The 27,585-nt window shown below is 42.1% G+C and overlaps 1 protein-coding gene across 1 annotated transcript in view; it reads right to left on the bottom strand.

Annotated features, from left to right (window-relative positions):
- Positions 1-27,585, bottom strand: part of LOC124606082 — a 114,081-nt gene that overhangs the window by 27,266 nt on the left and 59,230 nt on the right. Inside the window, exons 3-4 of the mRNA XM_047138047.1 lie at positions 18,550-18,710; positions 6,085-6,297 (exon numbers count right to left, since the gene is read on the bottom strand). Coding sequence (XP_046994003.1) covers positions 6,085-6,297; positions 18,550-18,710 — 374 coding nt within the window. The remainder of the gene's footprint in view (positions 1-6,084; positions 6,298-18,549; positions 18,711-27,585) is intronic.

Here is a 27,585-nt window from a genome sequence, read left to right as displayed (position 1 = left end):
ACAATATCTGAAAAGGGAAATGCTGAGGCTAAGCTTAGGTATAATGCTGGTCAGTGATGTAAAACGGAAAGAACACAAGGATTTCTGGTCATATGAGTATAGAATCATATGAACAGCAACCATAAAACGTTATAACGGGAGAAGAATTCGTTATGAATAGGAAGGTAGGGTAGAGAGTGAGTTATTGTGAACAGTTTAGTGATAGGGATGCTACTTTACATCGTAATATCTTTGAATGTTATATGTCAGGCCCTAGCAAATTCTTAATACCAATATTACTCCTATGTTTAATGTATGCATCCATAAAGAATAACTAATAGAAAACATCACATCAAATACAGCTAATTCGAATGCTATATTAGTGCTCTATTTACAGCATTTGTAGACTTAAAGCTTTTGACTGGAATACATTATTTGAAATTCTGAAGGTAGGAAGGATAAAATACAGGGAGCTAAACGTTATGAGCTTGTGCAGAAAATGGATCAAATGGCTCTGAGCACTATGGGACTTAACATCTGAGGTCATCAGTCCCCTAGACTTAGAACTACTTAAACTTAAGGGCATCACACACATCCATGCCCGAGGCAGGATCCGAACCTGCGACCGTCGCAGCAGCGTGGTTCCGGACTGAAGCGCCTAGAACCGCTCGGCCACAACGGCCGGCGAGCTTGTACAGAAACTGGGCTGCAGTTATAAGGGTCGAAGGGCATGAAAGGAAAGCAGAGGCTGATATGAAAGTGAACCTATCCCCGACATTAATCACTTTGTACATACATTGAGCAATTAATTAAGGAAAGCAAAGAAAAATTATGAGATGATATTAAGATTCAAGAACAAGAAAAAAACTTTGCGTTTGTCGATGACATTATAGTTCTTTCAGGCAGCAAAACACTTAAAAGAGCAGATGAACAGAATGGCAACTGCCTCGAATAAAGGATATAAGATAAAAAACAACAAAAGTGAAACAAGGGTAATGGAATGTAGTCGAATTAAATCAAGCGATGTAGAGGTAGCTAGATTAAGAAATGAGATATTAAAAATAATAGATAAACGCTGTTATTTGGGCAGCAAAATAACTGATGATATACGAAGTAGACAGAATATAAAATGAAGATTGGCTATAGCACGAAAGAATTTCTGTGAAAGAGGAAATTTTTAACATGTTAATTTAAGTGTTAGCAAGTATTTTGTGAATGTATTTGTGTGGTTGTAGTCTTGTACGATAGCAAAACATAAACAATAATTAGTTCAACCAAGAAGAGAATGGAAGCTTTTGAAATGCCGTGCAATAGAAGAGACCTGAAGACTAGATGGGTAGATCAGCAATTAATGAGGAAGTATTGAATAGAATTGGTGAGAAAAGAAATATACTGCACAGATTGATTAAAAGAAAGGATCGTTGTAGGACACATTCTCTGCATCAAGGAATTGTCTGTTTGATACTGGAGGTAAGTGCCGAGGCAAAAACAGAAAATGGGGACCAAGCGATGAATAGCAAGCAGGTTCAAATGGATGTAGGTTGCAGTAGTTATTCGGAGATGATGGGAGACTTGCACAGGATAGACTAGCATAGAGAACTGCATCAAACCAGTCTTTGGAGAGAAGGCGACGATAACAACAAAGGCAAGAATGGGACAGTGGTAAAAAGCCATGAAACCAAATAAAACCAAAAGATAACAGAAAACTTAAAAATATTAAATTAGAAAAATCACATCATAAAAAATAAAAGCCAAACAACACTTACGAAAAAATTTCACAATATTCAGCAAAAAAATGAGAATAAACCTCTTTCAATTCACTCAACATGAGAACCTGTTACCTACCAAGATATGCTTTAGCAAAATCAAGAGGAGTATGGAATCTTTGTACTAAAAAGGAAGCCAAACAAGCTAAAACTAAAGGAAAAGAAATAGAAAATAAACAATAATAAAATTGATAATGTATATAAGATTAATTTTCAATTCACCAATTAAAATAATTAAAAATAGTAATATAAAGCTAAGCTGACTTCTCATGAAGTACGTTGTAGCAACCGAATGTAAAGAAGCTAGTAAGGAACAAATTGACATTGGTGGTCAACTCAGACGACACAGAAAACTCAATAAGGAAAAGAACTTACATCATTAAAATAGAGAAAAATAATCAAAAAATTAAGAAATTTGTGGTTTAAAAACTGATGAAAAGTAGTAAGGTAAATACTTTGATACAATAGGAATTGCTTAGTCCTTACAGTTTAAATTAATGGCCCTTTGAAAGATCGAGGCGTATCAAAAGATCATGTTTTATTAGGAGCCTCAAAAATATGAAAGCAACATAAAAATCTCAACTCCTAATAATGTCACAAACGCCAGTACTATTAAAACACAAACAATTAAAGGAATACAATTAGAAAGAGACAAAAGTAAATCTTAGTGTATCAGCAGCATTTACAGAAAATAAATCTGTATAAACGAAGACGAAATTAGACAAATATATCTCTCAAAATAGTATTAAATCAATTTTAATAAATGGAGAACAACATATTTTTTTCACATAGCACTATTCTACTAATGTGAATAGTTATTAATTTAGGGTAGAAACCAGCCGGAATCACTCTGGCATCAACATATACTTTCTAAGAATTTCCAGGTCAAAGAAACTTCTTGCCAGACAACTAAAATGATTTCCAACGGACTCGATTAAATTTGCGACCGCTAATTAACCCTTCGAAAAATAATGTGAATTGGAGATATATCACAGTAGACACCACATACAGGGTGGTCCATTGATGGTGACCGGGCCAAATATCTCATGAAATAAGCATCAAACGAAAAACCTAGAAGAACGGAACTTGTCTAGCTTGAAGGGGGAAATCAGATGGCGCTATGGTTGGCCCGCTAGATGGCGCTGCCTTAGGTCAAACAGATATCAACTGCGTTTTCTAAAATAGAATCCCCCCTTTTTTATTACATGTTCGTGTAGTACGTAAAGAAATATGAATGTTTTAGTTGGACCACTTTTTTCGCTTTGTGATAGATGGCGCAGTAATAGTCGCAAACATATGGCTCACAATTTTAGGCGACAGTTGGTAACAGGTAGGATTTTTTTATATTAATATATAGAACGCAGGTACTTTTGAACATTTTATTTCAGTTGTTCAAATGTGATACATGTACGTTTGTGAACTTATCATTTATGAGAACGCATGCTGCTACAGCGGGATTACCTGTAAATACCACATTAATGCAATAAATGCTCAAAATGATGTCCGTCAATCTCAATGCATTTGGCAATACGTGTAACGACATTCCTCTCAACAGCGAGTAGTTCGCCTTCCGTAACGTTCGCACATGCATTGACAATGCGCTGACGCATGTTGGCATGTTGTCAGGCGTTGTCGGTGGATCACGATAGCAAATATCCTTCAACTTTCCCCACAGAAAGAAATCCGGGGACGTCAGATCCGGTGAACGTGCGGGCCATGGTATGGTGCTTAGACGACCAATCCACCTGTCATGAAATATGCTATTCAACACCCCTTCAACCGCTAGCGAGCTATGTGGCAGTCATACATCATGTTGGAAGTACTTCTCCATTCTGTGATGCAGTGAAACATCTTGTAGTAGCATCAGTAGAACATTACGTAGGAAATCAGCATACATTGCACCATTAAGATTGCCATCGATAAAATGGGGGCCAATTATCCTTCATCCCATAATGCCGCACCATACATTAACCCGCCAAGATCGCTGATTTTCCACTTGTCGCAGCCATCGTGGATTTTCTGTTGCCCCATAGTGCATATTATGCCGGTTTACGTTACCGCTGTTGGTGAATGACGCTTCGTCGCTAAATTGAACGCGTACAAAGAATCTGTCATCGTCCCGTAATTTCTCTTGTGCCCAGTGGCAGAACTGTACACGACATTCAAAGTCGTCGCCATGCAATTCCTGGTGCATAGAAATATGGTACGGGTGCAATCGATGTTGATGTAGCATTCTCAACACTGACGTTTTTTGAGATTCCCGATTCTCGCGCAATTTGTCTGCTACTGATGTGCGGATGAGCCGCGACAGCAGCTAAAACACCTACTTGGGCATCATAATGTGTTGCAGGTCGCGGTTGACGTTTCACGTGTGGCTGAACTCTTCCTGTTTCCTTAAATAACGTAACTATCCGGCGAACGGTCCGGACATTTGGATGATGTCGTCCAGGATACCGAGCAGCATACATAGCACACGCCCGTTGGCCATTTTGATCACAATAGCTATACATCAACACGATATCGACCTTTTCCGCAATTGGTAAACGGTCCGTTTTAACACGGGTGTTGTATCACGAAGCAAATACAGTCCGCACTGGCGGAATGTTACGTGATACCACGTACTTATACGTTTGTGACTATTACAGCGCCATCTGTCACAAAGCGAAATAAGTGGACCAACTAAAACATTCATATTTCTTTACGTACTGCACGAATATGTAATATAAAAAGAGGGTTCCTATTTTTAAAAAAACGCAGTTGATATTCGTTTGACTTATGGCAGCGCCATCTAGCGGGCCAACTATAGCGCCATTTGGTTTCCCCCTTCAAGCTAGACGAGTTTCGTTCTTTGTAGTTTTTTCGTTTGATGCTTACGTCGTGAGATACATGGTGGCGCACGAAATGTGTTACCAATTGTTTCTTGACAATTTACGACGCACATTAGATATCCCGCTGGGATCTCTACAGCAGTACCAGCAGTGCTTGGAAAACAAATGAGTTACGAGATAACGTGTAATTTACGATACTGCCGCTAGGAGACTAGTAAGCAGCAATGGCTGATAATGGAAGACTGACGACACAGCAACGATCGGCAATTGTGTTACTTTTTCATGAAACGAAAAGCCTTGTTGTGACTCAGAGGCGTTTTCGACAACAGTTTAACACACAATGGGTCCCTTGCAAGAAGACCATCCATAGGTTGTACGATAAATTTGTACAGGAAGGAACAGTATTGGAAGCGAAGTGACAACGGCCTAAGTCTGTTTGTTCGCCGGAGAATATTAAAGCGGTACGAGTTGCTGTACAGAGAAGTCTCGGGAAATCGTGTAGAAAGGCAGCAGTGCAACTGGGAATACCCAGACGCTCCGTTCAACACATCCTTAAATGTAACTTCCATATGTACCCATACAAGATGACCTGAGCACAGAAGCTCACTGAAGAACACAAGCAGCAGAGACTACTGTTTGCTCAGTAGTTTTCAGACGAGGCGCATTTTCATTTAGACGGTGTGGTTAACAAACAAAATGTACGCTTTTGGGCCATTGAAAACCCACAAGTGCTTCACGAATGAGAACATTATGCTCCGAGGATTACAGCGTGGGCAGCAATTTCCAGTCACGGACTTATTGGACCCTTTTTCTTTGAAGAAACTGTGAACAGCGAGCGTTATTTGAGCATGCTTCGCAATAGCTTGATTCCACAGCTTCTTGCTACTCCCTTGCCCTTCAACACGCAGTGGTTCACGCAACATGGAGCAAGGCCACATACTGCAAACATTGTGTTGGAGTTTTTACACGAGCATTTCGACATACGGATCATTTCACTCAGGTTTTCAGGTCGCTTCAATGAGAGACAAAATTGGCCCCCCAGTAGCCCAGACCTCAATCCACGTGACTTTTTTCTTTGGGGGTACCTAAAGGAAAATAATTTTCCCGAAACGTCCACGTGATTTAATGGAGCTCTGAAGACTTATTCTTCAAGCTTGCAGTGCAATTACGGAAGACATGTGGCGTAGGGTAATCATTAACTTGAGTGTTCGTTTGAAGGAAGTTAGGAAACGAAATGGTGGACATATTGAGCATGTGCTGAGTTAGATCTCCATGGACGGCTCTTCATTGTAGTGTATGTTCCTTTCAGATTGTATTGAAAATGAAGTTTATATCCAAAAACAAAATGGTAAGACATTTTCGTGCACCACCCTGTATTTGGTCCAGTCACTATCAATGGACCACCCTGTATAGTCCTTATATCGGGCCTCTGTGCAACAAAAATTTGGTTGCTGTACTTGCTAGTAACCCTTCAGAACTGCCAGTAGTTGTGTGCCAGAGCGGGGACTCACGCGGTCCTTGACGCCGGCGGCGGCGGGGTGCGCGTCGAGCAGCCATCGCAGCATGCGCTCGTCGTCGGCGAGCACGGCCTTGTGCGCCAGCCCCAGGCCCGCCGCGTCCTTGCTCTGCGCCAGCCGCCGGAAGCCGCCCGCCTCCTGCAGCTGCGCCTGCAGCTCCTCCAGGTCCCCGCGCGACGCTGCGTCGTGCACCAGCTCTATCCGGGCCTGCAAGTTCACCTAGCTCGTACACTGAAGTGCCAAAGAAACTGGTATAGTCATGCGTGTTCGAATACAGAGATATGTAAACAGGTAGGCTACTAAAATGTAGACTTTCATGTCCGGAAATGTCATGTCCATTATAATTATCCGGGCTGTTATGCCGTGGTCGGTTGACAAATTCTGTGTCAATTCCCAACGTTTCGTCCTCGTCTGCGGAGGACATCTCCAACGAGGTCTGTAGCTCGATGCAGGTCCAACACACCCACTCGCTCGCTACTGAGTGCCGCTAAATTCCGTGTCCGCGCGCTCCCGCGCCGAGGCGTGACGTCACGTGTTTTGAAAACGTCAGTGCAATTGGCCGCTGTCCGCTGCCGTCGATCGCCGTTGCCATCACCCAGTAGTTGATGGGTGGTACACATCTTCTTCAACACCGGCATCCATATACCGTTTAATTTCACGCCCTCCTCCTTTCGATTGAAATTATTAGGGTGTTTGGCGATTTCGATTGCCTCCCTGTAGAGTCTTTCGTAAAATCCGCTTGTGGCCGCTAGTACTTGCGTCTTCTCGAAACGAATATGGTGGTTACCTGGCTGGAAATCATGCTCCGCAACAACTGATCGTTCCGTTTCTCTTCTTCTACAATTGCCCTTGTGCTTTTCCAAACGTTTTGAAACAGTTATTTTAGTGGAATCCACATAAACATCTCCACAGCTGCATGGGATCCTACACACTCAAGCTTTTTCCAATGGTTTGCGAGCGTCCTTGGCAAGCTTAAGGTATTCCTGTATCTTCCTGGTGGGCTTGTAAATTACGGTAATATTCCGCTTCGTCAAGATCCTCCCTATTGTTTCCGTTACATTTTTAACAAACGGCAGGAAAACCTTAGATTTTGTAGTAGCCTGTACATCACTATGGTTTCTGCGTGGCTGTCTCAACGCACGTTTTATTTCGGCGGACGAATATCCGTTCCTCATTAGTGCATTTGGAGCTGTACCATCTAAGGTTTTCCTGCCGTTTGTTAAAAATGTAACGGAAACAGTAGGGAGGATCTTGACGAAGCGGAATATTACCGTAATTTACAAGCCCACCAGGAACATACGTGAATACCTTAAGCTTGCCTAGGACGCTCGCAAACCATTGGAAAAAGCTGGAGTGTGTAGGATCCCATGCAGCTGTGGAGATGTTTATGTGGGTACCACTAAAAGAACTGTTTCAAAACATTTGGAAGAGCACAAGGTCAATTGTAGAAGAGTAGAAACGGAACGATCAGCTGTTGCGGAGCATGCTTTCCAGCCAGGTAACCACCATATTCGTTTCGAGGAGACGCAAGTACTAGCGGCGACAAGCGGATTTTACGAAAGGCTCTACAGGGAGGCAATCGAAATCGCCAAACACCCTAATAATATCAATCGAAAGGAGAAGGGCGTGAAATTAAACGGTTTCTGGATGCCGGTGTTGAAGAAGATGTGTACCACCCGTCCACCACTGGGTGATAGCAACGGCGATCGACGGCAGCGGACAGCGGCCAATGGCACTGACGTTTTCAAAACACGTGACATCACGCTTCGGTGCGGGAGCGCGCGGACACGGAATTTAGCGGCAGTCAGTAGTGAGCCAGTGGGTGTGTTGGACCTTCCATCGAGCTACAGACCCCTTGGAGATGTCCTCCGCAGACGGGGTCGAAACGTTGGGAATTGACACAGAATTCTTCAACCGACCACGGCATAACAGCCCGGATAATTATAATGGACAAACAGGTAGACTGATCGACACTGCGGTCGGTAACGCCAATGTAAGACACTTAAGCGTCTGGCGCGGTTGTTAGGTCGTTTACCGCTCCTAAAATAGCAGGTTATCAAGATTTAAGTGAGTTTGAACGTGGTGTTATAATCGGCGCACTAGCAATGGGACACAGCATCTCCGAGGTAGCAATGAAGTGGGGATTTACCCGTACGACCCTTTTCACGAGCGTACCGCGAATATCAGGAAACCCGTAAAACACCAAATCTCCGACATCACTGCGGCCGGAAAAAGATCCTGCAAAACCGGTGACCAACTACGACTCAAGAGAATCGTCCAACGTGACAGAAGTGCAACCATTCCGCAAATTGCTGGAGATTTCAATGGTGGGCCATCAGCAAAACGTCAGTGTGCAAACCATTCAACGGAACATCATCGATATGGGCTTTCGGACACATAGCTTTACGCGTCGCCTGGGCCCGTCAACACCTGTGTTGGACTGTTGATGACTGGGAACATGTTGCCTGGTCGAACAAGTCCCGTTTCTTACTGTGTCGAGCGGATGGACGTGTACGGGTATGGAGACAACCTCATGAACCCATGGACCCTGCATGTCAGCAGGGAACTGTGCAAGCTGGTGGAGGCTCTGTACTGGTGTGGGGCGAGTGCAGCTGGAATGATATGGGACCCCTGATACGTCTAGATACTGTTCTGACAGGTGACACGTACGTGAGCATCCTGTCGGATCACCTGTATCCATTGATGTCCATTGTGCATTCCGACGGACTTGTACAATTCCACCAGGAAAATACGACACCCCACACATCCAGAATTGCTACAGACTGACTCTTCTTGGTTTAAACACTTCTGCTGTCCATCAAACTTCCCAGACATGAACATTACTGAGCATATCTAGCTAGGCTGCGTTGCAAAGTGCTGTTCGGGAGAGATCTCAAACCCCTTCGTACTCTTATCGATTTACAGACAGCCCTGCAGGATTCACGGTGTCAATTCTCTCCAGCACTACTTCAGACATTATTCGAGTTCATGCCACGTCGTGTTGCGGCATTTCTGCGTGTTCGCGGGGGCCCTGCACAGTATTACGCAGGTTTACCAGTTTCTTTGGCTCTTCAATGCATCTCTTTGTCTCACAGGCCATTTCGCGAGACCCACTGAGCACAGAACGCCAAAATATAAGTCCAATGCCCACATTACGACATTGAAACAGAGAACGAAAGCAGTGCTCCAAGTGACGTGGTAGCGTACTTTGAGTACGAGAAATGTGGCGCGGAAATACTAGAACTAAAGGATTGTATTTGTCATTTATACTTTATGGGTGGGTCTGGTAGCCTGGTTGTAAAGTGCATTTATTTGTAAAACCGTGTGGCTGTTATCAAGAAAAAATTATGTTCCTGATTGCAGCCATCTTGTGCATATTGCGCTCTTCGAATTGCGTTGTAAATATGTTAGTCGATTTCTGATAGCGTTCTGTTTCAGAAGTGATGGTCAATATTCAGGGATAAGATAGGTACGATCATTCGAAACGAAAAAGTCAAGTAAACATGGGCTCCCTTATCTTCCTTGAGTTGTGTTTCAAAGCAGTAAAGATGAACAAGTGCTCATAGCTCTTAGGGTATTCATTTTAGAGCACATATTGACTGTACATTTCTTTTCTAATTTTAGTCCACACTACCACTTCCCAAAATACAAAAAGCAAACGGCTTGCGGTAGAAGAGATTTGTTTCACGGTATCGATGATCAAGAATTGTTCATAGCTCTTAAGATATGCCCTTTAGAGCCCATGTTTACTTAATTTATTTGTTTTGAATGGACATTACTGTTATATCTCTGAATATTGACTATCACTTCTGAAATACCCTGTATTGGGAGGAGTGAAAGATTCCAAATTTGTTTTTGTGGCATATAAAACAGAGGCTGTTTTCGTTGCATGGTGTTCTGCTGACTGACGTGTAGCTCTTATTACTTACGAATCTGGGTGTGAATTAAGAAACGAAACAACACATGAAAGACCAAAAATGAGCCAATAAAATAAGTAGATGATGGACCGATAAACTTGAAGCGCTCCAGGTGGCGTGGTAGCGAACCAAGAGCGTACATCGACCAATTTTCCAGATATATTGAGCTTTCACACTATTCTATTTACATCACTATCTCTGCAGTATTAATGTTAAAATCCAACAACTGACTCCAGTGATGAAGGGCAAAATGCCGCGTTTCAGTCGTTATGCGCTGGATGGATTGGAATCGTTAGAAGCAGTTTTTCTCATTTACACGCCAAATCGAGCATTCATTTTAACAACTGAACTACTTGTTATGTTACACACGAAGCGGTATAGCTGACCTACTACCTCCAAATTTCTCAATTATTTATTTATCGTGTGAAGACAGGAGAAAATACTAGACAACTACTTGCAAGAAAAATGTAAATTTGGACACATAAACGCAACCACAAGTTCGTAGTGGATTCAGTGTCCTAAGTCCACTTTCGAAATCCTGCCAGAAGCTACTGCAGACAAATTGTAAAGGCCTTTCCTCTTCCCTTGTCCCTCCGGTTGCTCTGAGTGAACATTCAAATGTTCTTCGCCGTATTAATATTGATAGTTGGTTGGTTGATTTTGGGGAAGGGACGAAACACCCATGTCATCGGTCCCATAGGATTAGGAAAGGATGGGAAAGGAAGTCGGCCGTGCCTTTTCAAAGGAACCATCCCGACATTTGCCTGAAGCGATTTAGGCAAATCACGGAAAACCTAAATCAAAATGGTAGGACGCGGGTTTGAACCGTCGTCCTCCAGAATACGAGTCTAGGGTGCTAACCACTGCACCACCTCGCTTAGTGTTAATATTGAGGGAAGGCTTTTATCACCATGGCTGCAGCAGTCGCCCTGTCAGGTCTGATCCGATGCAGTATGCACCAGGGTCATCGGAGTAGATGATAACCTGCTGGTCACTACCAGGGAGTTTTAATCAACGTTGATGCATCAAGGAAGTTTGCTCCCGCCTTTGATAGTTCCAGGTATCTTGCATGTTGAAATGACTGTCCTGCACACTGAGTGTCGTGGGCTACAGTGGTTTTCTAGACTTCAGTCGCTGAGTTCTATTAATGAAATTCTGAAGTATGTGGTATTTATGCGTTTTTTTTTCATTTCTTGACCACGTGTTAAGCAATGACTGTGGTTTCTTGTGGAGGATGGCGGAATATTAATTACGAGGAGAACACGGCAAGTGCCATCACCCTGTTTCCCAGAAACCTCGCTCAGTGGAAGTGTGGTCAAAATAAGCGAACACGTGACTCGGCTTATCCAAAGATAATCGACCGTTTCTGAAAAAACGACAGTCAAAGTTTTCGAGATATATTCTACGTCCTTTATGTGTCTTTTACCATGCTTCACCGTCAGACGAAATGATGACACAATGGTCAGCATCGCGGCTTATTAATTGTGCGCCTCGTGTTCGAAACCCGATTATTTCTGTTTTTTTTTCCTTTATATACGCATGTCTGTAGAAGATTACTACACGATTATTTCCAGTGTATAGTGATATAATGTTGCCCTTACTCGCGTACTAATTGTATATCACATGAATGAATTTTAAGAAATGAGAAAATTATTTGAAATTGATTTCGGTTAAATTCCAGTAGTGTATCTTGGTTCATAATCAACTGCAGGTGCCAGTTTTCGAAAAACTGATCCCTTATGCATAGTTTGCCGCGAAGTTGTTGCCAACGCGCGAAGTCTTCACCATCGTTGACAGTGTCGTTTTTTTTTTCTTTTTTTCTCGAGTAAGATTCAGGCGAAGAAATCTCACTGTGACAAACGCGTCTCCGTGCGATGCTCGTGGTATTCGGAATGTCTGCGTTCCAAAAGTTTCTACGATCGGTATCATCCAAGGAAGTGCACAAAATGTTCCTGAATAATAAACATAAGAATAAGATATAAGAATTAATATAATAATTGATATAAGAATGAAATATCAGAATATGAGAATTTAAAAAGATTGTAAGCCCTCAATATATAAAACACACATATACAATATAATAAATGTGTGACACGCATAGTAAAATCCAATTGTAATTTTACATTTAATATTACGCCCTTGTATTCTCAAATTGATAAGAAACATTCGTGTAGGAAACCTTCTAAAGACATGGGCAGATAAATGAAAACAATAAAAATAAAACGCCTTGGACGTTCATTTTATAGATATGACATAGTGTATGCCCCTCATCTGTGTACAACTAAGCATCTTATACTTTGACACGACACATAGGTCACGTTCCACCTTTTTACTTGTTTGTGAGGGATTTCTTCCTTCCATTTATCACCTTCTACAGTTATTTTGTCTTACAGTAGGTTATTTCACGGTTGTGCAGATAATGTACGTCCGACTGTCCAATAAAAATCATGAATAGTTGTTTAAAGAAGATATAATAGATAGTATAATTGTACAATGTACTGAGTGGAAATTCGTTTATTTATCTATTTATTTACACGTCAAGTTCCGTAGGACCAACTTGAGGAGCAAACCTCTAAGGTCATGGAACGTGTCAGTACATGAAATTACAACATAAAAGTGATAACAGATAAAAATAAAATGTTTATGAACCCGAAAAAAGTCAGTCCATAAGTTTAAGTAAACGCAGTCAACAATGGAACAAGAATCAGCTTCATTTTTCAAGGAGCTCATCGACAGAATAGAAGGAGTGACCCATGCGGAAACTCTTCAGTTTAGATGTGAAAGCGCGTGGATTACTGCTAAGACTTTTGAGTTCGAGTGGTAGCTTATTAAGAATGGATGCAGCATTATACTGTACACCTTTCTGAACAACAGTTAAGGAAGTCCGATCCAAATGCAGGTTTGATTTCTGCCGAGTGTTAACTGAGTGAAAGCTGCTTATTCTTGGGAATACGCTAATATTGTTAACAAGAAATGACAGTAAGGAATACATATATACATTGAGAGGTCAATGTCAAAATACGCAGACTCGTGAACAGGGGTCGACAAGAGGTTCGTGAACCTACACCAACTGCCCGAACCGCCCGTTTCTGAGTTAAAAATATCCTTTTAGAATGGGAAGAGTTTCTCCAAAATATAATAGCATACGATGTAAGCGAATGAAAATAAGCAAAGTAGATTAATTTTCGTATCGAACGATCACTCACCTCAAATACCGTTCGAATAGTAAAAATGGCAATATTAAGTCTTTGAACAAGATCCTGAACGTGGGCTTTCCACGACAGTTTACTATCTATCTGAACACCTAGAAATTTGAGCTGCTCAGTTTCACTAATCATATGCCCATTCTGTGAAATTAAAACGTCAGGTTTTGTTGAATTGTGTGTTGGATCTCTAAAAACTTAGTCTTACTATGATATAGCGTTAGTTTATTTTCTAGAAGTCATGAACTTAGGTCATGAACTGCAGTATTTGAAACAAAGGCAATGTTGCACACAGTATCCTTTACTACCAAGCTAGTGTCGTCAGCAAACAGAAACATTTTAGAGTCACCTGTAATACTAGAGGGCATATCATTTATATAAAAAGGAAGAGGAGTGGCCACAACACTGATCCCTGGGGTACCCTCCACTTGACTGCACCCCACTCAGACCCCACATCACAGCCATTCTCAAAACTGTGAGTAATGACCTTTTGCTGTCTGTTGATAAAGTAAGAGGGAACCAGTTGCGAGCTACTTCCCGTATTCCGTAATGGTCCAACTTCTGGAGCAATATTTTCTGATCAGCACAATCAAACGCCTGAGTTAAATCAAAAAATATGGCAAGCGTTCGAAATCTTTTGTTTAACCTATGCAATACCTCACAGAGAAAAAAGATAATGTAGCACTTTCAGTTGTTAAACGACTTCTAAAGCCGAACTGTACATTTAATAGCAAATCGTGTGATATAAAATGATCAATTATCCTTATATACACAGCCTTTACAATAACTTTAGCAAACACTGATGGCATAGAAATAGGTCTAAAATTATTTACATTAGCCCTTTCCCCATTTTATAGACAGGCTTTGCCACTGAGTACTTTAATTGTTCAGGAAATTGACCATTCCTAAAGGAAAAATTAGAAATAGGCTAAATACAGTGCTAACATGTGCAACACAGCACTTTAATATACTGCTAGGCACTCGTTCATACCATGATAGTCCTTAGTCTTCAGTGATTTAATTATTGGCACAATCTCCCTCTTATCTTTATCACTGAGGAGTACTTCAGACATCAATCTCAGAAAGGCATTTGCCAAGAAAGTAGTATGATTCCCTGTAGAAACCAAATTTTTATTTACTTTACCAGCATTGCTCAGAAAATGATTGTTAAATACTGTACACATGTCTGATTTATCAGTAACAGAAATATTTTTACTGCGAACTGACTTTATATCGTCGATCCCGTGCTGTTGACCAGACACTTCCTTCACAACTGACCATATGGTTTTAATTTCATCCCGTGAATTAGCTACTCTATTTGCATACCACATACTCTCTGTCTTCCTAATAACATTTTAAGCACCTTACAATACTGTTTGTAATGGGTTACTGTAGCTTGATTGTGACTACCTCTAACATTTTGATATAATTCCCACTCTGTTCTGCAAGATATTCTTATCCCACTAGTCAGCCACCCAGGCTGCCTATTACTGCTAGTACCCAGTTTAGAACGTTTTAATGGAAAGCAACTCTCAAAGAGCATGAGAAATGTGTTCATTATATTTGTCACCCATGTTATCAGCACTATAAACATCCTGCCACTCTTGTTCCTTGACAAGGTTTTGAAAACTCTCTGTTGCTTTTGGATACTTTCCTACATAGTTTGTGATTAAATGTGACATTTGTTTGAGTATTTGTGCATCATGGTCTGAAAGGCCATTCACCCTTATACTAACAGAATGCCCATCCAGTAATGAATAATGAATAAAAATATTGTCTATGGCTGTGCTACTGTTCCCCTGCAGCCTCGTTGGAAAAAACACAGACTGCATCAGATCATCTGAATTTATGAGATTTACAAACCTCCTTTTCCTTGCACCATCATATACAAAATTTATATTGAAGTCACCACCTATAACTAATATCTGGTACTTCCTACAATGTGAATCAAGAACCCTTTCCAGCTTGAGCAGAAATGCTTTGAAGTCAGAGTTAGGGGACCTGTAAACAACAACAATTAGAAGTTTAGTTTCACTAAATTGAACTGCCCTCACACAACATTCAAATATCTATTCAGTGCAATGTCGTGATACGTCTATGGACTCAAATGGAATACTGTTTTTTACGTACATAGCCACTCCCCCACCCCGCAAGGAACTCCTTGAAAAACTGCCGGCTAATCTGTATCCTGGTGATGGATGCCTCTGAATTGTCAAATTATTTATGTGGTGGTCTGATATACCAAAAATTTCACAGTCAGCATCTATAAACAGTTCACTAACTTTATCCCTAATACCTCTTATATTTCGATTAAATATGCTAATTCCTTCTCTACTTCGAAACATTACATCCTCAGGTGATCACTTAGGTAGAGGGACTTCGTTTAAGCAGGTATACCTATCAGCTAACTTCAGCTCTAACACCAACTACTACAGAATTTTTCCATGAGTGATCCCACCACCACCCACTACACTGTCATCTATAAGCTTTGTCAGCCTCCCCTTCTCATACCTACTGAGGTGCAGGCCATACCTAGTGAATCCCGACTACTGATGGACCAAATTGGCACCACTGCCCTCAGCCATCAACGCCCTCCCCAGCCTCATGTTAATGAGCCTAACAGCCGCACTAAGATGAGGCCGATCATGACGCTGAAACAGTTGCACGACATATTAGCGACACCAGTTTGAGTTCTATCTTTACCAGGTCACCACCTACATCATATTCCCCATCCCTATCAAGACTGTTCCCTGCTCCACCCACTATCACTACCTCATCCTCCCTCGTAAAATTCCTACACAACTCCCCTATGCTGTCAGTCACCTGAGTCAACCCTGCGTTAGGCTTCACAATGCTGGTAACCTGGTACTCACTCCCCAACACTTCCTGCAACTGCTGGCCCACACCTCTACCATGCGAACTACCTAGCAGCAGAACCTTCTTCTTTCTGTTAGACTCTACAACTGATCTAGAACTCCTAACTGCAGAGGACTGCTATATGTTCCCTACATCTACAGCTACACGAGTCTCCTCTCCACTCAACTCTGACAGTTGATCAAATGTATTGCATACACACAAAGTATAACTGTCTGAATACCTCCTCTTCCTATCTGCCTTCTTGCCAACTTCCAGTTCCCATTCCTCACCACCCTTCACTCTCCTCAACCTATCTAGTTCCTCGTGATGGAATATTTTAGATATGTGACAATGGATGTGTCTGTTCGTTCTATAAAATGTTCGGTGTAAATTCACTTGTAGAGTCTTGCCATTGTTTCTCATTCTGTTTTAATTTGTTTCTATGTAACTTAATTGATAAGTTGATAATGCTATCGTTACTGTTTTATGCATACAGGCCTGAAGATGACACATTGAAGAGTTGAAACTGGTTGCAACAAAATAAAACAAAATCGAAAGGACGGCTGTAGGTGTTTTATTTTGAAATTTTTATGGATGACAATGCGCCATGTCACCAGGCGACAGTTGTTCACAATGTGTTTGAAGAACATTCTGGACAATTCAGTCGAATCGCTTGGCCACCCACATTTATGGGACATAATATTTCGTGCAAATTAACCTGCACCGGCAATACTCTCTCTATTATGGACGGCTATCGAGGCAGTATGGCTCAATATTTTTGCAGGGGGCTTCCATGTCATGTCGATTTTCTGCACTATGGCGGGCAAAATGTGGTCCGAATGGTTCAAATGGCTCGAAGCACTATGGGACTTAACATCTGATGTCATCAGTCCCCTAGAATACTTAAAGCTAACTAACCTAAGGACATCACACACATCCATGCCCGAGGCAGGATTCGAACCTGCGACCGCAGCAACCGTGCAGTTCCGGACTGAAGCGGCTAGAACCGCTCGGTCACAACGGACGGCAATGTGGTCCGAAACGATGTGAGGAAGTGTCCCATGACTTTTAACACCTCAGTGTAATACAGAGATATTTTCCTTATATCGCCTGCTTACACGTCACCTTCACAGCGTCTGGGGGTGCCAACCTCGACGATAGACGGTGTGGCTTTCGCAGTAGAGAGTGCTGTCAGCAGGGTACGACTTTGCTACGCCAGGTCACGTACCCTCGCAGCGCCACGCGGACATCCGTCTAAGTCAAATACTTACGTCATCGCCCGACGGTGCGAAGTCAGTTACGCCCTACGCCTCAAGTCGCCAGTAGCAGCAGTTCCGTCCCTCCGTACCAGCATCTCAGTCTCAGAGGTATAAGTTGGCAGTACTAGCAGTTTCGTCTCAGCGTTCCACGACGGCAGACACGGCTCAGTTCGTCGTAGTCTTCACCAGTGGTTCGTCAGCCGTCATACGCAGGCAGCACCGGCTCAAGTAATATACCACGTCTTCACGTCGCTGCCTGCTACGATTCTGGGGTTCGCCGTGTAACCACATCACGTCACAGGAGAGACATTTCTGTTGTATGTAGTTGTGCGGATGCTCATCCGAGAACATTATAATTGAGTTTTGTAAATAAGCCGTTATTCTTTCAAAGTGTCTTCGGTCACTCCTCAGTATGAGGATACATCACACAAAGCCAGAAATCTTGGGTGCAACAGACGAATCTCTAGATTTTTTTAGCATGCGTGTGGAAAACCACACGTTATCTATTGTTTAGGATCAACTGACACTTTTTGCCCTATACAGACAAAGTAAGTTCCGCGTTCTGGCCACAGACGGCCAATCGAGAGCAACCAACCGCCATGCCATACTCTGCCAATGACGTCATCGGATGCGATATAGAGGAGAATGTATTCAGCATATCACTCTCCCCGTCGTTGTCGGGTTCCTTAACCTTGGCATATCTATTAATCGGTGGAGTAGATCCTCAATTGGCCTCACGAGGTGAGTGCACATCTTACTGTCCCACCAAGGAAAAATCCATGGTAGTACTGACAATCGAACCCAGAACCTCTGAATGGCACTCAGGTACGCTAACCTCGCAACTACGGAGGTGGACTGAACTGAACCGATGTCTAAATCATTTCTAATTCTTTTCGATCTTCTGATGGCTTTATTAGAGGCTAAAAGTCAGCATCATTAACAGACAAGAAGGCTGCTCAGATTGTCTTCTAAATCCTTTATGTAGGCAGGACAGGAACCAGTCACACTACTGAAACGATACTCCATAGGCACGTGATTTGCTTAGAAGCCGCTTTTGAAGAACAGTGTCCGAAATGTTCAGGAAATCTAGAAATATGGTATAATCAGAATTACTGAGTTGTTAGTTAAAAATCACAGTTCAACTTTTTTCATGTGCTATCTTAAAAGGACGATACGTTTCAGAGAAAACGAACTTGTTTGTGTGTGTGTACGTGTGTGGCTCACCATGTAGTCCGGCACAGTCTTGAGAAAGGCGCGCACCCTGGGCTCCGGGCTGTACTCCCCCACCAGACGGTGGCCGTGGCCTTCCAGCACCACCTGTTCCAGCCGTTCCAGGTCGCCACCGCGCAGCCACTGCCGGATCGTGCTCGGGTTCATCTGCACCACTGCAACACACCACTTCGAATCACCAAACCGCCTGCTTTCCCTTCGTCATCCCTCTGCACATTAGGCTTTTTGGATTGCTTGATAAGACCAGGTATACCCCCGTGATTCGACAGTATTTTTAATTCACCTCTCACGAGTATTCCGGGTACTCTCTGTAAAAAACAGAAAAGCCATTGTTTCCTGGAAACTTCGTGATTTACCACAAAGTTCTAGGAGGTGCATGAGCTGCACCGTCGATGGTATAGAAAAGGGCTATCAACAAGTACCAATATCTGACTTTTTGACAATATATTAATTATTTATTAACCAATTAATAATTAATGAGGAACTTCATGACACCATCAACATCTGACGACAAAGCCCTGGCAATTGACGAAACCACTGACAGGAGCCCACGACCTTCCTGTCATCAACTGAGCCGTGAGTTGAACATTCCATGATCCGTTGTCTGCCGCTCTCTCCGTTTTACGCTGAAGAAGACGACGTATAGCATCCAGGTAACGAGTCCCCTGGTGGAGGAAGATCGTGCCCCCCATATGGAAGTGTGTACTGACCTTTCGGTAGGCGTTTAAGGTACAAGAATGGGAGAAATGGTATGGTTAAGGATGACCAAGACTAAGGATTAAGGACCATTCTTTTTTGGAGACTAAATTTAACAAATATCAGTTACCGTGATATGCCTGAGCTTTTCCTGGAACCGCAGCTGGAGCCTAATGGAATTCTGAATTCCGTTGTGTGCCAGCAGGGCGGGGCTCCTACCAATTTTGATCTCATTGTTCGGTATTACGTCAGTTGTATGTTTCCTGAATGGCGGATCGACAGAGGTTCTCCTGGCGTTTGATCAAGTCCCTTGTGCATAGGCTTAAAATCAGCACCTTGTATCAACAGTGTGAACGGATTGTGGAGGCGGCTAACGTCATCACACATAATGAGATTTTCACTCTGAAGCGGAGTGTGGGACGCTGACGTGATACTTCCCTGCAGATTAAAATTGTGTGTCGGACCGAGACTCGGTCTCGGGACATTTGCCTTTGGCGGGCAAGTGCTCTACCATCTGAGCTACCCAAGCACGACTCACGACCCGTCATCACAGCTTCAATTCTGCCAGTACCTCGTCTCCTACCTTCCAAACTTCACAGAAACTTGGGTAGCTCAGATGGTAGAGCACTTGCCCGCGAAAGGCAAAGGCCCCGAGTTCGAGTCTTGGTCCGGGACAAACAGCTGTAATCTGCCAAGAAGTTTCATCATCACATATCATGTATTACTTAATGTGTTCAGGGCTGAGGTGGAAAAAGTGTCTCTTGGTGTCGACATGCAGGTTGAACACGTTGTACTTTAATGACTTCTGCTGTCTTATATGTGCTCTTGTCGTATAGATATATCTTTTCTATATTAAACGTCCGCCCCGGTACCTGAGTGGTCAGCGTGACAGACTGTCAATCCTAAGGGCCCGGGTTCGATTCCCGGCTGGGTCGGAAATTTTCTCCGCTCAGGGACTGGGTGTTGTGTTGTCCTAATCATCATCATTTCATCCCCATCAACGCGCAGGTCGCCGAAGTGGCGTCAAATCAAAAAGACCTGCACCAGGCGAAAGGTCTACCCGACGGGAGGCCCTAGCCACACGACATTTCCATTTTATTTCTATATTAAACAAATTTTTCATAAAAGTGAATCGTTACTCTTGGGAAACCATGTACAGCGCAGACTGAATAACTCCATTATTGCTAGTAATTCTGAACTTATGTCATTTACGAGAAATATGACTAGAAGCTATGCAAGAAATTATAGAATTTTCTCTCCTGTACCAAAAAGTTTCCCCAAAATATTGAGAAGTAATCGGTGTTAAACTGAGGCTGCATATTTGAATAATATCCTTTAAATTATCATTGATAGCCAATTTCAAAAGTTAATTTTCAAGCGTACATGTAGAGGCAAAGGTGGAAAAATGGGCCCCCTACATATTTGGAAGTACAGGCCACGAATTCTAGCGGAGAGCACATGAACTACTAAAACTAGTCGCCAAACTTCACTGTACAGTGCGCAGACGTAGTAGCTGTCATGGTTTGTGAGTAGTTGTGCTGTGAATTTTTTCGCTGTCATCAAAAGTTTGAAAGGTTAGTGTTTACTTGAATAAAACTCAAATTTCTAACATGTTATTAGTAGAACTAAGGTAAGGAACGTATTTGGCTTGCTGTTGGGATACCGTTTTTCGTTAATTAACGTCGGCTGCGAACCAAACTAACCGTAGGCAAGATCGTTTTTCCCAAGATGGCGAGGGTGGATGTATGGGCCCCTTTTGCTGCTGGTATTATGGGCCCCGTAAAATCAATGATATATTGCTACTCTTTATGTTTCAGATGCCTCGAACACATCTTGTACCCCCAAAAAAATCGAAACGGCAATCATGGGACAAAGCAAATATGGCAAATGCTATTGTAGCTATTAAAGAGAAAAAAATGGGGTTGAAAAAAGCGGTTAAAGTGTACTCTGTCCCTCGTTCTACGCTCCAAAGGCTTTCCACCGGTTTTACCACAGGGACTTGAGGACGAACTGGTTAAATATCTTCTCATTATGGAATCCAAATTCTACGGCCTTACCAGAAATGACGTCAGGCGCATGGCCTACCAGCTTTGCACAAGAAATAAAAAGTTGGTGTTTCTGTCCCTGATGTTGACGACGCTGTATGTCTATTTTGTGAAGGGATTTTTTCAAAGGACACAAAAGATGAACTTTGGGTCCAGTGTATAGCCTGTGAGATGTGGGCTCAAAACGAATGCGCTGGATGCGAAAAAGATACTTATGTGTATGACTATTGTAAATACGCTAGGCGGAGGCTGTGAAAATCATCCCACCAGTAGACTAATTTACAATGTTCAGAGTGAATCTTTCTTTCATTATACACGAAAATTAAATAAAATTATATTTTTCAAATTTTTGTTTCTTTTTATTTCAGACTACCTTGGGGCCCATATTACCAGCACAAATCATTGACGCAACAAAATGCAGAGTATCAGGAAAAAAATAAAATTTTGTTTTAAATATTAAACAGTTGGACCAAAACATGTCGTAACTATTGCAGGACATACTAGAGAAACGTTTTATGTTAATTTCAGGTAATTATACTAAAAATAAAAGGTGTTATATAAAAAAAACAGAGTGGGGGCCCATTTATCCACCTTTACCTCTACCTGTGATCGTATACATGTTATTAGTTTGTCCATCCGGACTCACAAGTGTAAACAATATTTGAAGCTCACCGGGTAAATTAGTAGTCACCCCTTACAAATGTACACTGATCTCTTTGGATCGCCGTAGATGGTGTAAGATATGCTAGTAGTCGGTCAGGTGACACTCCACCGCTAACGTAAGTTATGGCAACGAAGTTCCGTTGTGCCATTCGGTTATGAGAACCAGCGAAGAAAGGTGGATCGACATGAGGACCTTAGAGCCTGGCAGAAATGAGCAATCTATTATGGTTGTCCATGAACACATCAAAAATGAAACTGCCAGATTCATTGGCGTATCAACGCGGATTCTGCAACATGCCAACAGAGAGTGTGTTGTACCACCTACAGACACGTAGTACAGCTTAAGAATAGTGTTGGTAAAAATATCCTACGTCTACATCCGTATTCCGCAAAACTCCTTACGTAGCGGATGTCGCTTTCCGTACCATTGTCATTTTCCGCCTTTACTGTTTCATTCGCAAATGGTTCATGGGAAGAAAGATTGTTGGTAACCCTCCGTGGGAGCTCAAAACTGTCTAAAATTTATCTTCATGTTTTAATCGCGAGGTATAAGTCGGAGGAAGCAATATATTGGGTGACTCTCCTCGGAACTTCAACAGTGCCGAGTATGAAACCTTGTTAATTGGATTCTGTTTCAAACCCGATAGTAACTCTGCCGTCGAAGAGTACAGTTTCATCTCAACCACTTTTCGAACGAGATAACATTCTTGGAAAGGATATATAACTGAGCAGGTCGTGAAAAACTGTTGTACCGCACTACGAAGAATTTGTTGACTGATATGATGTGTCTAACACCGTTATGGAACCATGACGTAATCTCGACTAGCCGACTACGAGATGTCAGTAACTTCACGTGCTTTTCTGTGTGCTTCCTAGCCTCGTGGGAAGTGGAACATTACGAGTATGAAATAGCCACATAGCGAATAATAAAGAGAAAGTGCCGAAAGTATGTAGCAAATACAGTGTATCCCAGGAGAAATGGTCATTTGAAGCAAAAAAGTTCATATGGACGTATCCGCTATTCCGAATGGCTAATCCGAGATAGAACACATTTAATGTACGTTTGCTTCTCGGCTTGTGGAGCACATCTATGTATCTTATCGATCCAGCCTCTTTGACGTTTTATTATGTCCACCCTACTCCGTTGTTTTCAAGCTTTTTACTCAGAATGTCTTTCCCCCATCAAATTAGCACGTTGAAAGCATAGTTGTTTATGGTGTGTTGTGAGTGATGTAGTGCGAGGGATTGAGACTATATCAGAGATTAGGTTAGACCAAATTAGATTAGATTAGAACTTGTTCTATAGATCATGAATACGACACTTCGTAATGATGTGGAACGTGTCAGGTTAATAAAAGGTTTCTATACAAGATATTACATTACACAAAATAATACATGGCACTTAATATATATATATATTTTTGGTGTGTGTTTGGGGGGGGGGGGGGAAATTACCGACTTACTATACCCAAAAATTCATCCAATGAGCAGAAGGAGCTGTCATTAAGACATTCTTTTAATTTCCTTTTAAATGCTAGGGATCTTCACTGTAGCCTCACAAAATAAATAAATAAATATATATATATATATATATATATATATATTATTTATTTATTTTGTGAGGCTACAGTGAAGATCCCTAGCTCTTTAAATAAGTGTCTGCAGGATGATCTTGGATGAGCTGCAGCAATTATTCTGATTACACGCTTCTGTGCAATGAACACTCTTTTACTCAATGATGAGTTACCCCAGAATATGATGCCATACGAAAGCAGAGAATTTAAATAGGCGTGGTAAACTAATTTACTGAGATGCATATCGCCAAAATTTGTAATGACCCTAATAGCCTAAGTATGAACACAAACGTTTCAGCAGATCTTCAGTGCGTTTTTTCCAGTTCAAACCCTCATCAATGCACACACCTAGAAATTTTGAATATTCTACCTTCAAAATAGAAGCGTCGCTTAACTGTGTTTGTACACGCACTTGCTAAAGTGCCAAACATCTGCACTAATGACGAATACGCAGACTTGATCTGTGTTTACAGCTTCTGCGATGGCAGTAATCGTGCTACTAATGAAGAATGCCGTCGGAACCTTCAGATGCGTCGAATTCCTGATCGCAGAGGGATTACCAGAGTTTTCAGCAAAATGCTCAAGCAGGTATTCTTGCATGTTCTCATTTTTCTCGTGAACATGTAGTTCAATAACGTGAGGAGGAACAGCGACAAGCTGTTGGAACGGTGCAGCGTACTCTTACTACCAGCAGGCGGCGACTTTATGCACGTATCAATGCCCCACGAACCGTGTATGGCGAACATTACACCCAAAAACTTGTACCCATTTCACATACAGCGTGTCCACAATACTCAAATGACACACTGCCTGATCTTTGTCAGTGGTTAGATGACAATAGTCATTTGCTTACAGTAGTACTATTCACTGATGAAACCACGTTCACACGGAATGGAATCAACAAAACACGTAATAATCATCGATGGTTGAAGGAAACCGAATTCAAAGTTCGTTTGTGGGTCAATGTCTGGTGTGGCACGGTCGGAAACATGTTGATACGTCCAGTTATTTTAAAAGAGCGAATGACGAGACAGAATTACTTGAACTTTTTGGAAAGTTCCATTGTTTTATATCTTGATAAGTTCCTTTGGCCATTAACGTGTATTTCCAGTGTGATGGAGCTTTTCCACGCCTTACCAGACCTGTGAGGGAACGTCTCATTCGTACTTACCCTAATCACTGGAATGGCCGTAGTTGTTCAGTTAATTGGGCTGTAAGATCACCAGACATTACGCTATTAGCTTTTTGTTCATGGGGTTGGATGAAGGCCTAGGTGTACAAACGATAGGTGAATAAGCGAGATGAACTGCTTGGTCGCGTCATTAAGGAACGTCCATAGGCAGTCAGACAAGCAACACAATGTGCTCTCCGCAGAGTGAACAAACGCACTGAAGCTTGCGGTGGGATATTCTAACATTTGTCATGAGCTGCACAACAGCTATAATGTGATATGTTTGCTAATGCTTGGAGCTTAATGTATTTAAAATACGAATTTTTCAATTTATATATTTTAGAACACAAGTTGTAACGTTTAATAACTGATATATGTGTGTAAACCTGAGGATTTTTGAATAAAACAGAAAATCAGTAACAATGTACGTTAAATGTGTTCTGTCTCGTCGACAGTTCGCAATAGGGCATATGTTCATAAGAAGTTTTTCCTTCAAATAATCTTTCCTGTCATATCCATGATTATTGATCATTTCCCTTCGTACACTCTAAATTTGCAACATACCTTCGGCATTTTCTCTTTATTATTAGTTACTCCACGCATTTCCAACTCTATTTTATTTATTTGGGGATATCCTCCCAACCCCGGCTCGATTTCAACCAAATTTGACACAGAAACAGCAGAACTCATAAGTATTAGCACTGTGGGGCTTGTATCCCCCTGGCTCCAATAGCAGTGCAGGTATTGTCTGAAACGTGTGGTGTTTAGGCTTCCCTGCACCACAGGCATGTTGTGTGGGAACAGTACCAGCCTGTCAAATCAACTTGGTTTGCAGGGCAGCCTAATGTCAGGGCCAAGAAACGGTTTTCCAGGCCCTGACCTGTATGCTGCCTTGCATAACAAGCATATTGTGCCACGAGTAGTATTGGCCTGCCTTATAGACCTACCCTTAATGAGAGACTTGTTGAGAGTAGTAATAATCTGCTTCATCTTACTGCATTGCTGCATATACTGATGTGTGTGGCAGGGGACAGGTTGAGATGGTTAGAGGAGGCCGATGGACCAAGTGAGGGGAGGGGGGGGGGAGTAGGAAATGGATGGAGAGAGTGTAGGAGGTGGGATGCATTAATCAGGTGGAAGGTGTAGAGGGGTAGTGGACAGGTGGAAAAGAAGAGGGGGAGGCAGGAATGGAAAAAGAGTGGGGGAGGGTATGGTCAGAGGGAGGGAGGAGAATGATATGGTTGGAGAGACGGTGGAGGAAATGGGCGGAGAGATTGGGCAGGAGGCAACAGACAGAAGTGGGAGGATAATGTGAACAGAGGGAGGAAGAGAGGGACACAGATAAAAGAGGAAGAGGTGTGTTCAGTAAATGTGTTGAACATATATGTGGGCAAAACCACTGGGTGGTGGTGGTGGATTTGTGAGAGACGATCAAACAGCGAGGTCATCGGTCCTATCATGTTAGAGAAGGATGGGGTAGGAAGTCGGCCGTGCCCTTTCAAGGGAACTATCCCGGCATTTGCCTGAAGCGGTTTAGGGAAATCATGAAAAGCCTAAATCAGGATGGCCGGACGCTGATTTAAACCGTCGTCCTCCCGAACGCAAATGCAGTGCACTAACCATTGCGGCACCTCGCTCAGTAAGCCACGGGGAAAAGACTAGCATATACATATACCATAAGTTGTAAACAATACATGTGCTTTATAACTTTAACAGATGTTAAAAAACTTTACTGCACTTTCATAGAGATCCTGTCCTGCCACAGTTACAGCTCTCAGGTCCTCTCCTGTTGGATGCCAGACATCTTTATGACCTCGCCGTCTCAACCGGAACCTTTAGCGTCGCCTAAAAGCTATCTTTGCTGCCATGCAGTCTACGAGTTTACCATAAATACCCACACATGCCTATTGATGTTCTCACTATAGATTATGATTGGTTATCTCTTTTACATACATTTTTAACAGAGACTGACGTAATGTTAATTATAGCAGTTACATTGTATAAGGGACCTATTTCTTCATCTGTTGTTAGCTTTCGTGTGACAGTTTTATACATACTGTATTGTAAAAACCGTTTGACGTCCTGTATGCCTGATTGGCTATCGCTGATATAGTTTGCTGTGCAGTGGGCGGAGCATCGCGCATTTAGGCAAGAGCTGCGACACTCATCAGCAGTTAACGTTCGTGGAGGTGGTGTGGCGCCTGCTCCGTTCACAGCCACCATCTACCATCATGGGCATAGTTTCTTATTTTGCTATTCGTTATGTAAGATGTATTTTGTATATTACTACATCCCTCTAATTCTATTGTATGTACATATTTCAGTGCAAGGTCTGAAGATGATCTAAAACAGACCGAAACCGGCAACTTCATATATATTTAAAAAGTTTATTGCTGTTATGACTATTCATATTCATTTTTAAGTAATAAATATACAGCTGTACTCCGAGGAGACATGCACTCAAAAATTACTGCACGCTTTTCCACTCATTTCTTCCAAACAATGCACAAATCTTTAAAATGTTTTGCCGCGACTCAACAAGTGAACATTGTTACAGGTCAGTAAGTCATAGTACACCGAGCTGGCTTCTGCCAACGCTTCGAAGTTTCTTTTATTAGAAGCTTGCGACGATATGAGGTTATTATTTTCGTTACTACGACCATTTTCTTACAAAGGGAAGTGAAATCACCCCTCTCACGCAAGGCTTGTTGATGTTTGAAGCATTGTAACTCAGGAATAGCATGTCTAATGTGTGCTTGGAATAAAATAATAAAACTATTGTTTTACCTCCACATTGGAAGCACTAACAGTAATTATCGATACATTTTTTTAATGTATTTCTTTTTCGCTTAGCGCATTTTTAGCAGACCTACAAATATAT

This window comes from Schistocerca americana, chromosome 3 (genome assembly GCF_021461395.2).
Source record: "Schistocerca americana isolate TAMUIC-IGC-003095 chromosome 3, iqSchAmer2.1, whole genome shotgun sequence".
In the NCBI taxonomy this organism is placed as follows: domain Eukaryota; kingdom Metazoa; phylum Arthropoda; class Insecta; order Orthoptera; family Acrididae; genus Schistocerca; species Schistocerca americana.
The sequence above is the reverse complement of the archived record's forward strand: the minus strand, read 5'-3'. Positions and strand labels throughout refer to the sequence as shown.